A 12001-nucleotide genomic window follows, 5' to 3' on the forward strand; every position below is an offset into this window, starting at 1 on the left:
AGGGACTTCTCTAAGAGAAGGTGACCTGTGATCAGAGACCTGACGTGGATAGTGTCAGTGAAGTGAATATGCACGTGCAAAGGTCCTGCGGTCGGAGTCCACATGTGAGGGTGTGGAGGTTGAGATGAGGCCAGAAGGGTGCTCGGGGATCAGAGGTCACCCAGCACCTCGGAGCTCCTGCAACAGACTGCAACTCTGGCTCTGAATCTGACGGGAGCCCCTGCCCCTGCCGGGTTCTGAACAGAGGACGACGCGATCTCACTGCTGGTCAGGAAGCGTCTGAAGGGGGCCTCCTCAACCGAGATGCAGTTGCTACGAGCTGTCAACGGTGGACACTTTGGTCTTCTGGAGTCATCAAGGACTCTCTCTACAGGATCGGCCGTGAGGAAAGAGGAAGTGACAGGACCAAATCATCAGCAACGTGTGCACCAGGAGAACAGGTGGTTAAGGCATCTGAAAAAAAAAAACCCAAAATCCCCCTGACCGGGAAATCGCAGACCACTGAGGGTTGGCAAGAAGCTGATGTCCACACACTTCCTTGCCCGTGAATACGAAAGGGAGCCCCCCGAACTAATGGGCAACCCCCCTGCCAAAGCTGCTGTGGGTGGGCCCGAGCCATGGATGCTGGGGTGGGGGGGGCGGGTGTGCAGGGGCCACACCATGGATGCTGGGGGGGCAGGTGTCCAAGGGCCACACCAAGGATGCTGGGGGGCGCGGGTGTCCAGAGGCCACACCATGGCCGGGGAGACAACTGACCAGTAGCAGGGAATGCCAGACTCCGGCAAGAAAATGGCATTCTGTCATCAGGACATCGGCGCACTAGATGAAAACACCAGGTTTGAAGGAAAACGGAGAGGGCCTGCTCTCAGAGTCAATTCTCTGCTTACAGTTATAAAGGGGGAAAAGAAGGAAAACAGTCACCTGAGGCTGTGCACTGACCCAAAAGATTCACAAACACATGGCCACGCAGGGAGCAGGAACGAGGAAACGGCGCTGGAGCGGAACAAACCCCCCAAATGGAGATCTCGCCCAGGATCCGGTTTCTCGCTCGTGAGCGAGGATGCCTCTCAAGGCCGCCTTCTGTGGCTGAGTGCTCCAGAGTCCGGGGGCCCCTCTGGGTCCTGGGCGGGCGCCTGGCAGGTGGCAGAAGGGAGAAGACCTCACTGCCCCTGATGTAGTGCCCAGTCCCCGGCCCGCCCCCGAGGGAAGGTCTGATGCAGGGAGGGAGGCGGGGAGGGGAGGAGGAAAGTCAGAGCTAAGGGAAGACCAGACAAAACCACTGTGCATGCAGGTGCCTGGGAGGGGGAGGAGGTGCGAGCGCCTGGACGCGGCCGCGTGTGCACACGGCTGGGAGACAGGGTGACCTCCCGCGGGCTGCGCCTCCGACTGATGACAGCTGCCACAGGCAGCCGCCCCACTGGCTTCTGGTTTCCCTCGTGTCACTCGTTTGCTTGGCTGGATAGACTCGTGCCCACCCGGCGTCTCGTAGGGCCTGCCCGGTCTCTGGGCCACGACGCCCTCTGTACGATGACCCCGGGCTCCCGAGACCGGCACGTCCCAGGCCTGGCCAGTCTTCACCTCCGTTCTCTCTCTCGTCTCACCCCTGACTGGCTCAGGGCTGGGCAGGGACCCCAGTGAGCGACGTGAGATGTACTCCATCAACTCTTTCTATGATCATTTGGGAAGCCACTTCCTTCTTTTGATAATATTTTTAATGTTTATTTATTTTGAGAGAGAGAGAGGGAGCAGGGGAGGGGCAGAGAGAGAGGGAGAGAGAGAATCCCAAGCAGGCTCTCAGCTGTCAGCGTGGAGCCCAACACAGGGCTCGATCTCACAACCCTGAGACTGTGACCTCAGCTGAAATCAAGAGCTGGATGCCCAACCAAGTGAGCCACCCGGGCACCCCTGGGAAGCCGCTTTCTGTCCTTCTATTTTTTTAATGTGTGTTTACTTTTGAGAGAGAGAGAGAGACAGAGTGTGAGCAGGGGAGGGGCAGAGAGAGAGGGAGACCCAGAATCGGAAGCAGGCTCCAGGCTCCAAGCTGTCAGCACAGAGCCCGACGCGGGGCTCGAACTCACGGACCGCGAGATCATGACCTGAGCCAAAGTCAGATGCTCAAGGAACTGAGCCCCCCAGGCGCCCTGCCACTTTCTTTTTCGTGAGTACGCTCTGTGAACAGGACATGAAGCTGGAGGGCCCCTGGTGACAACGACGACCACCCAAAAACGCAGCCAACACAGAGGGCATGGGAGAGAACAGACAGCCAAGAGCGATGTCTGGTGGCACTAACTGACCCCTGGATCCAGCAGTGTCTGAAGCCCACACGGGCTTTTCAGTCACCTGAGCAACATCACTTATTCTACCCGCCTTTTTTTTTCTTTTCCTTTTTTTAAAGTCTGTGGCTTTGATTCCATGTGCGCAAGTCGGGTTTTTCACTATTTGCAACCAAGGGAGTCAGGACTGATCAAGGGATTTGGGGCATTTTGGTGCGTTTTCAAAGACCACCTCCCTCAGGGAGGCGGGAAAACCTGTCTGAGGGCTTCAAACACAACCTCATTGTTTCCACTGGAGATGCTGCTCCCAGCACCACATCCTGTTTATGGGGTGAGGTTTAGATTTTTTTTTTTTTTTTTTTTTGGCTTCAAATCATCACTTCGCTGGAACGCCAAGGTTAGAGCAAAAGTAGCCTTCTGTTCTGTGTGTGTGGCGGGGATGGCGGGTGCCTGCTTTAAACTTCCTTTGTTTATTTGGAGAAGACGAGAATCCCTCATTGCCTCGAAGAGCTGCTCATCGACCACCATATGCCCAAGTGGGTAGTGTTATATCCACACGTCTACTGCTTCTGAGTCTGCAGAGACCGTGAGGAAACACGGCGGAAAGCAGACATTGTAATTAAGGGGCCGGAGGGAGGCACCGAACACGAAAGGCGAAAAGTCCGCAGCAGAGCTGGGTGAAAACTTTCACCTAGGAAAGACGAGAGAGCTGTTCTCGATGGTTCTGATACTCTGGGGACCCAGGGGAGAAGGCAGGTATCACGGGTATTAGGAGACTAAGCCAGACAGAATCACATCCAAGCTGCATTTAAGCATGAAGTACGTCAAGGGAGGTCTCAGAATATAAACCACCAGCTCTCTGTTTAGGCTGATCATGAGTGGACACCTTCACACTTGACCAGAGTTTCCTGTTCCCCGATATTGCCACACTCACTGTTCTTTCTTATACATGATGCCCACGGGTAGTTTCTATCGGATCACGTTGTGTGATTACCCTTCTCTGTGGCTTTGGTAATTATGCATGTCCTAAGAGCTATGGTTTAGTGAGCTTTTTCTTTTATCGTTCTTCTTTTTTTTTTTTTAAATGTTTATTTATTTTTGAGACAGAGAGAGACAGAGCATGAGTGGGGATGGGGCAGAGAGAGAGGGAGACACAGAATCCGAAGCAGGTTACGGGCTCTGAGCCGTCAGCGCAGAGCCCGACGCGGGGCTCGAACCCACGAACCGCGAGATCATGACCTGAGCCGAAGTCGGACGCTTAACCGACGGAGCCACCCAGGCGCCCCTAGTGAGCTTTTTCTACGTGCCTGATCTCGCCGGCTATGATGGATGGAATGGTGGCCACCGAGAGCTGTGTGCACATGGGACCTGTGAACGTGACCTGATTTGCAAAATGGGTCTTTTCAGACGTAATTCAGTCCGAGATCTCAGGACGACTTCACCCCGGGTTAGAGTGGGCCGGAAATCAGTGACAGGTGTCCTCGTAAGGCAGAGGGAAGAGGTATGCAGAGAAAGCTATGTGAGGTGGAAGGCAGAGGCTGGGGAGATCCAGGTGCAGGCGGGGAGCACCAGGGGTCAGCAAAGCGGACAGAACAAAGAAGGGTCCTCCCCCAGAGTCTTCAGAAAAGCACGCCCCCGCCGGCACCAGACTTCAGATTTCAGGCTCTGCAACTGAGAGAGAACACGGTTCTGTCGCACTGAGCTGCCCAGTTTGGCGTTACTTGTGACAGCAGCCTCAGGAGACTAACGCCCGGGGCTAAGGTCTCCCACTCGCTGTTCCCTCCACATTCTCAATAATCCTGCAGAGCAGGTGTTATTACTGCCACCTCGTGAAACCGAGGCTGGATGGACAGGTGCTGATTTCGCATCCAGCGCCCATCCCACCGCCTTGCGTAACAGCTCCTCCTTTTTCGTCTGGGAGAAATACCCTTTCCCCTTGAATACAAAATGGTGAAAGTGTCCATCACAGGGTCTTCACTTTTTCTGCGCAGACAGGACCCTAGGCAACCATTTCTCAATCCTGGAAACACCGTGGAATCCCCAGAGCAGCTTCAGAAAACTAAGTACGACCAACCCCGCCTCGATGCCCACCCCTCGTCCACCGCTACCAAAGATCCTCATTCAATCAGTGTCGGGTAAGGCCTGGGGATTAGCATTTTTGAAAGCTCCCCAGGTGATGCTAAAGTTCGCCCAGGGTTCTAGGCTTTCTTTCTCCCTAGATTCTAACACAGGAGCACAGAGATAAAATGAATAAAACGATGGCAGCACCGTGAGGCAAGACATCAATTATAATAAGGCAATTTCTGACCCGTAGGAAACCGGCTCCTTTCTCCTCTACCTCCAGGATCATGCGCTCCAAATCCCTATTTCTCAGGCGGCCCTGAGATGTTTCTGTGGCTGACACAGGCTTCTGACCAATGCATCTAGGAAATCACACAACAAAGGCTCAAACTTAAGCTTCTCCTTCTATGGTACTGAGCCTGCCTACCTAATCCATAAGTGATAGTTCTGCACGTTGCTGACAACAGGAAGGGTGCTGAGGAAGAAAGAAAAGGCATTTTATGCAGAGAACGCATGGTCTCCTATACGGACCCTTTGAATTGCCTTAGCATTGCAGACATTTGCAATTGTGAACCAAACACGCCTAACATTACCACTAAGAACATCCTTAATCAGTGGCAAAGGAACGTACACACTGCAGAAGACAAGGAATCAGTCACTCTAGGAGAGCATCTAGAACCGCTGTTCTGGAAATTTTGCTAATTCAGACTTGGCTGTGTTGTATTTCACCTTTGTTCTCTCCTTAAAGGCAGTTAACTTCTAAATCCCTAAGGTGTTTAAACACTTTTGTGCAGCTCAGCACACAAGCAGGAGACAGAACAAAGTCCCGCAGGGAAAACTGTTTCAAGGGTATAAGACGTACCCACTCAGAAACCAAGGCAAGCCGATGAAACATGATTTTTATCCTTCCTCAAAGTATATACAAATAATCTCTAACTGAAAATTCTCTTAGCGATTCCTAGGGTGTAAGATGTATGCACTTGAAAAGGATTATACATAGAGGGAGAAAGTATTGGACGTGCACTGTTTTAAGTTTCTTACACAACATTTAAAGCAGCATAACACATTGTGAATGTAGGCTTTGATGAATTAAAGACGTATTTTGTAAACCCTACAGCAATGACTAAAATTTAAAGAGGTAGGACTAGTGAGCCAATATGGACATAAATGGAATCATGAAACATGTATCCAATACAAAACCATGCAGAAAAATAAGAAAAAAAGGTAAAGAACAGGTGGATTATAAAGAAAACAAAGAGCAAGGTGGCAGATTTCCATGCAAACGTATCAATAATCACATTAAATATAAACGGTCTAAACACAAAGATTAAAAGACACAGATTAACAGATGGAATGAACAGGCAAAACCCAACAAACAACATTAAATATAAAGACACAGGGGCACCTGGATGGCACAGTCGGGTGAGTGTCTGACTTCAGGTCGGGTCATGACCTCATGGGTCGTGAGTTCAAGCCCCACCTTGGGTTTACTGCTGTCAGCGTGGAGCCCGCTTCAGATCCTCTGTTCCTCTCCCTCTCTGCCCCTTCCCCACTCACGTTCTCGCTCTCAAAAATGAATAAACACTTATAAAAATAAATAAATAAATAGATTAGTTAAAAAAAAAGATTTTACAGGGGGCTCAGTCAGTTAAGTGTCCAACTTTGGCTCAGATCATGATCTTGACGTTAGTGGCTTCAAGTCCCACATCAGGCTCTGTGCTGACAGCTTGGAGTCTGGAGCCTGCTTCAGATTCTGTCTCCCTCTCTCTCTCTGCCCCTCCCCTGCTCACAGTCTGTCTCTCTCTCTCTCTCTCTCAAGAATAAACATTAAAAAAATTAAAAAAAAAAAGATTTGACAAGCGCAAACACTAATCAAAGGAAAGCTGGGGTGCCTATGTTAATAGCAGATGAAACAGACTTCAAAACACTTTTCCAAGGATAAAGAAGGCTATCACATAATGAAAAAGAGGTCAATTCACCACAAAGACATAACAATACTAGGTGTGTATGGACCTAAAGCTGTGTTTCAAAATATACGAAGGAAAAGCTGACAGAACTTTAATGAAAAACAGACAGCTGCAAAACAGAGCTGGAGATCTCTACACTCCTCTGAGTAACTGACGGAAGAAAAAACTAAAGTCAGTAGGAATGGGAGGTGCCTGAACAACACGGTGAACATGTGAAGCGTCCCTGTGACCGTGGGCTAGGCAAATACTTCTTCAATGTGACACCAAATTACCAAGAGTAAAATTAACAGAGCAAACTTCATTAAAATTACACACCTTTGCTTTTCCAAAAACACAGACTGGCAGAAGGTCTCCGTAAACATGTATCGGATAAAGGACTCACAACCATAATATAAAAAGTATCCTCCAAGATTGGTTAACGGGAAAAACAAGAACCAATAACATACATGGGCAGAGATCGGAAAGAGACATTTCACCGAAGAAAACAGAAAACAGCAAATGATCACAAAGGATGCTGAACACCGTTAGTCATAAGGCTGACAACCGACACCTCAAAGAAACACCACTGCCCCCTCCTAAAACTATTAAAAATCAAAGAGAACAAAATGGTGAGCAGTAAGCAGTGACGGAGACAGAAATCAGCTGGGACTCTCATACCTTGCTGGTGCGAATGCAAAATGTCACTACGTATGAAAAGAGTTTGCAGTGGGATAAAGTTACACATCCACTAACGTAACAGCCGGCAATCCCAGTTCCAGTTACGTACCCAAAGAGAATAAAAAACTACGTCCGCGTGAAAACTTGCTTGTGAGTATTTACAGTGACGCTTTGCATAATTACCAAAAGCTAGGGGTAATCCAAATGTCCCTCAAGTAGGAAACAAATAAACGAGTGTGACCCAGGTATCCGACGGAATGTCATGTACCATCCAGAAGGAACAACCTGTTGTACTGGATGTGGGTGAATATTTATTCAGTGCGCTATACTAAGCAAAAGATTCGAAAGCTGCATCACCTCATGACCCCATTTTTACGGAATTATGAAAAAGGCAGACCTATAAGGACAGAAAAGGGACGAGCGGCTGCCAGGCGCTGTGGGGAGGCCACCCGGGGCACAGACGAATTTTGGGGAGTGATGGAAATATTCTGCACCATCACAGTGGCGGTGTTTGCAGGAGTACACGGGTTTGTCAAAACATATAACTGTACTCAAAAGGGTGAATTCTACTGTATGCAAATTATATCTTAATAAATCTGACTTTTAAACAAAGTGGATTGCTATAAAAAAAATTCTATCCATCAGACTTTCCATTTATTCCATTAATTCAGTAATACTCCCTTTCACTCCAATTAATATACCAAAGACTCGTTTTTATTAACCTTGCTTCTCATGACTATGGATGTATGAAATATCTAATACATGCAGAGGCTTTGTTTTAACCTCCGCTCATGGAGGTGTTAGCTACTAATATAATTGAGAGTTCTGAGTTCTCTGCCTGACGCTGGCCACTCTTGTGATTAAGCGAACAGTGAACAGTGAGACAAAGGAAGAAGAAAGAGCCCGAGGCCCAAATGGCTGGGGGGAGGGCAGCAAGGGGGGGGAAGCAGGTGAATAATCAGCCCACCCGGGAGGCACTCCTATGTCAAGCTTTGGCACAGTGGAGGCCTATGGAAATGTGCACGCAAGGTTGAAGTTGTAAATCCTGCTTTAATCATGAATTCTCCCAATCTGGGGAGCCCACTCACTTTCTAAAAAACAACACCCGGGCACCCAGGGGGCTCAGTCGGTTAATCGTCAGACTTCGGCTCAGGTCGTGATCTCACGGTTTGTGAGCTCGAGCCCCACATGGGGCTCTGTGCTGACAGCTTGGAGCCTGGAGCCCGCTTCGGATTCTGTGTCTCCCTCTCTCTCTGCCCCTCCCCTGCTCGCGCTCTGTCTCAAAAATAAATCAAAACAAACAAACATTTTAAGAACCTCGAAATCCCAAAAGGTCTGCTTGTTTGGTCTTAATTCACTTGGTGGCCAGTGTGGATCCAAAGCGAAGTGAGCCTCAGGGCGCCCGGCTGGCTCAGACGGTAGGGCGTGCGGGTTGTGAGTTCGAGCCCTATGGTGGGTGTAGACAGGACTTAAAATCTTTAGAAGAAGTAACTACACGCATCAATAAATTAAATAAAGCGAAGCGAGGCTAGTTGGGGTATTATCCTCCTTTACGTACTTGTACAGTCCACGCGAAATTACCAATGTGTGCAGTTACAGGGTCCAAACCCACACCCAGCCTGGGGGTGCTATACCATAGGTGTGTGCGACCCTATGCCTCTGGCCAGCCAGCTCTTCAAAGGTCTCAGTATTTCTGAATCTTGAAGCACATCGGGCCCCACAGACTTCAGAACAGGCTGTGGTCTCGTGTGACCTTCCCCAGGGTCCTGTATGCGACCAAGAAGCATGAGTACATTCTGGGGCAGCCTCTCAGCCCACCGAGGCCCCTCCCGCTGCCTCATCTGGGGTCAATTCCTCAACCTCTAACTGAAGGACACTTCCCCTCACCTACCCGAGTCTTACTTACATCTTAGGTCTTAAATCTTAGGAAGACTCCCTTCTTTCGTCCTGGCTATTTATAGAACCTCCCAGGAACAAGGACTCTACTCTGAACCCTGAGACTTGCAGAGACTTAAATCCACAGTGGAAAATAAACGTACAATTGGTAATAAACATTGATCAGTGGTTTCAAGGATTCTAGAAATCAGCACTTAAATCCTCCGGCAGGAAGAGTCAGAGAAGGCTCCCCCCCCCCCCCCCCCCACCCAGCCAGCACAGATTTAAATGAGGGTGGGGACACTTTCCTCTCTAGAAGAAATCTCACTTTTTCTTTGGGGAGGCATCAGAAGAGAGCTGCCGTGCTGCTTTCGGTCCTGGGAAACAATGAAAAACATTTGACAGGGGATGAGTTGCAGGCCGCAGGCCCCCAAACCGCAGCTGAAAACTGTTAAGCAGAAGGAAGCAAGGAAAGGAAACTCAAGGTGGTGCTAAGCCAGGGAGGGGTAGCTGTGGGTAGAGGTGGGAAATCTCCATCCCTGTAGTCTCAGTCCCCCCAACCCTTGCTGTGTAAACAGCATTTTGAAAATAAAACTCCCAGGCCCACTTTCCCACCAAATTTCTGCCCTTAGCTTCCTCTACATGGGCATTTGTAAGGGTACCTCTTCTAAATCACAGTTAGAATCCTCCAGATTGGGGGGTGGGGGGGCGGAAAGAAGGGATTTAATTAGGAGAAGCCCACAACTTACTTTTACAAGGCACCTTCAGCACCCAGACTTCTGGCCTGATTACATCCTCTACGGAGGCGGGGAGTAAACCTGATCAGGGGCTCTCACCCCCTTGGTCACTTTACAATGACCCCACCTTCCTCTCCATCATCCGTCCAGCAGCTTTCCCATCCCAAAGTCGCCGGGAAGTATTTGGGGAAGGGATTTCTTTTTTAATGGCCACTTTACATGTTGGGAAACCGAATCCTACAAATGATAGGACCCAGAGCTATAACAGCAGAATTAAGGCGCCAGATGCCGAATGTTTGCTCTTCCAGATAAAACAGAAAAGTATCCCCAGCCCTTGGCGCGCGAGCGCACACTGCCGTCTACCTGGGGCTCTGGGAGAAAGGAACACTGTTCGAGAAAACAACGACTCTGTCCAGGTGGTGCGCCTGGGAACCTGCAGCCCTGCAGAACCTGCACGCAGATTTCTCTGGAATTTCGGTTGGTGCTTAAGCACTTTGGAAAAGCAAATGCTACTTTTTAACCTCAGTTGGCAACTTGTGTCTCCCGACGCCTTAGCGGCCCAGCCCGCAGAGCCTGGGCCGGGAGAGAGCCGGGATTCTCCTCGGGCTGCACTCGGCCGGGCCCGGGCCGCGGCGCCGCGCGAAGGCGCAGGGACGCCTGTGCCACCGCCGTGTCACCCTGAGACCCGGGTCTCCCGCCCGGCGCGCCGCCGGCGGCAGGGGAGCGCCCCTCTCCTCTTCCGCGCCCGGCCCGGCAGCCGGGACTCCGCACAGCGATGTGCGCGCCGCAGTCCCCGCCCGCCCGCCCGCGGCCCCGGCGCCGGCGCCCGGCCGGGAAGGGCGCTTCCGGGCCCGGGCCCCGCTCTCCGCGCCGCTCCCGCCGCTGGCCCCAGCGCACACGCCCACGACCGCCACGACAGTGGCAGCGGCACCCTCCGTGAGCCCTCTGCGCGCCCGGCACTCGCTCGCCGCAGCCTCCCCAGCCTTGGGCAGGGTCGTCGTCCCCATTGCCGAGATGAGGAGACTGAGGCGCGCGGCCTCCGGGAACCGCGCTGCCGGGAAGCCCGGGTCCCGGGCCGCCGCCGCGCCCCCCACCTTGCCGCACGCCCCAGGAGCGCCGCCTCCAAGCCGGGCTCCCGCCGGGGCCCCCGCGAGCGGCGCGCGGAGAGCGCGCGTTCCTCCGGGGGTCGAGGTCGCTTCTCGGGACCCCACGGCCGGGGCGCAAAGGACCAGGTCCGCCCTCCTGGACCTCCTGTCCCAGTGTGACCGACCGGAGGGCTGGGGGGGGGGGGGGGGTGGAACGAGGCAGGCTCCCCGCTCCACAGTGTGACTGCTGGGGCTGGGTTAGGTCCGCACGGAATTCGGGCCTGGGGGCCACAGTGCCCCCCCAGCCACGCCCCCCCTCACCCCTGGGAAGCACCCAGAACCCGGATAGAGCCGACCAGCGGAATTTGCCCAGACCCCACGCACGCGGCGCCCAACCGGGTCCTCCCGGCTCGGCAAGGGCCGCTGGGCGCCCGGCACAGGCGCTCCGGGTGGGACCAGAGCCCTCCCCAAGGTCCCGGCGACACCCCGCCTTCCGGCTCCCCCCCGCCCCGGCTCACCGAGACCCGGGAACTTCTCGCCCCGCCTTACCTTTGCCCAGCAGCGCGCCGAGCACCAGGCTGAGCGCCCCGCACAGCGGCGCCACCGGCCCGGGGGCCGCGCCCTCGGAGCGCATCCTGCGTCCCGGCAGCTCAGGCCGCCCTCCGCCCGCCCGGGGCGCAGCGCCGGCCCGCCGTCCCCGCCGGCTGTCCCATGCCCCGGGGCGACCCCCGGCTGCGAGTCGGCCGGCCCGGCTGCGGATCCGGTGGTCGCGCCTGCCCCCGCCGTGGCGACGCGGCGGCTCCGGATCCCGCGGCCGCGCGCGCTCTGGCCGGGACAACTTTTCTCCAGCCGCCGCCGCAGCCGCCGCCTGCCCCGCCCACCCCAGGGCCCGCCCACCCCCGGCCCGCCCCCGGCCCCGCCCCCGGCCCCGCCCCGGGCCGGGGCCCAGCTCGCCCTGCGGGGAGGGGCGCGCGGGAGGGATCCCTGGTGGTGGGAGGAGACCCCGAGCGCGGAGAGCCGGGGCTCGGGCCGCCCCCGGGGGTCCGCTCCGCCCGCGTGCGGCCGCCCGCCCCCCGCGCCCTGCGGCTCACGTCCCGGAGACTTCGGCGCAGGGACCCGCGCCTCAAGATGGAGCTGGACCCTTCCCCGCGCCGCCCTCCCGAGGCCGCGGCGGGGCGAGGGGTAGGCACTGCCTTGCACCTCGATTTCCGGTCATCCCTGGATGTTTTTTGTCTTGAGAGCTGGGGACATCTGGAAGTGGAAGTCTCGTGCATTCGCTGCGGAAAGCTCTGGACAGATCATTCAGTGGGGAAAGCCACGGGCGGCACCGTGTAAGGGGGGACCCG

At 54.1% G+C, this 12001-nt stretch overlaps 1 protein-coding gene across 1 annotated transcript in view; it reads right to left on the bottom strand.

Annotated features, from left to right (window-relative positions):
* The window catches only part of TMEM132C (transmembrane protein 132C), a 307760-nt gene extending 296262 nt beyond the window's left edge, over positions 1-11498 (bottom strand). Inside the window, exon 1 of the mRNA XM_086681440.1 lies at positions 11205-11498. Within this exon, the coding sequence (XP_086537566.1) occupies positions 11205-11289 (85 nt within the window). The 5' untranslated portion in view covers positions 11290-11498. The remainder of the gene's footprint in view (positions 1-11204) is intronic.
* Positions 11499-12001: the final 503 nt, after the last annotated feature.

Source organism: Puma concolor, chromosome D3 (assembly GCF_028749965.1).
Source record: "Puma concolor isolate L17-30 chromosome D3, mPumCon1.1.hap2, whole genome shotgun sequence".
Lineage (NCBI taxonomy): Eukaryota > Metazoa > Chordata > Mammalia > Carnivora > Felidae > Puma > Puma concolor.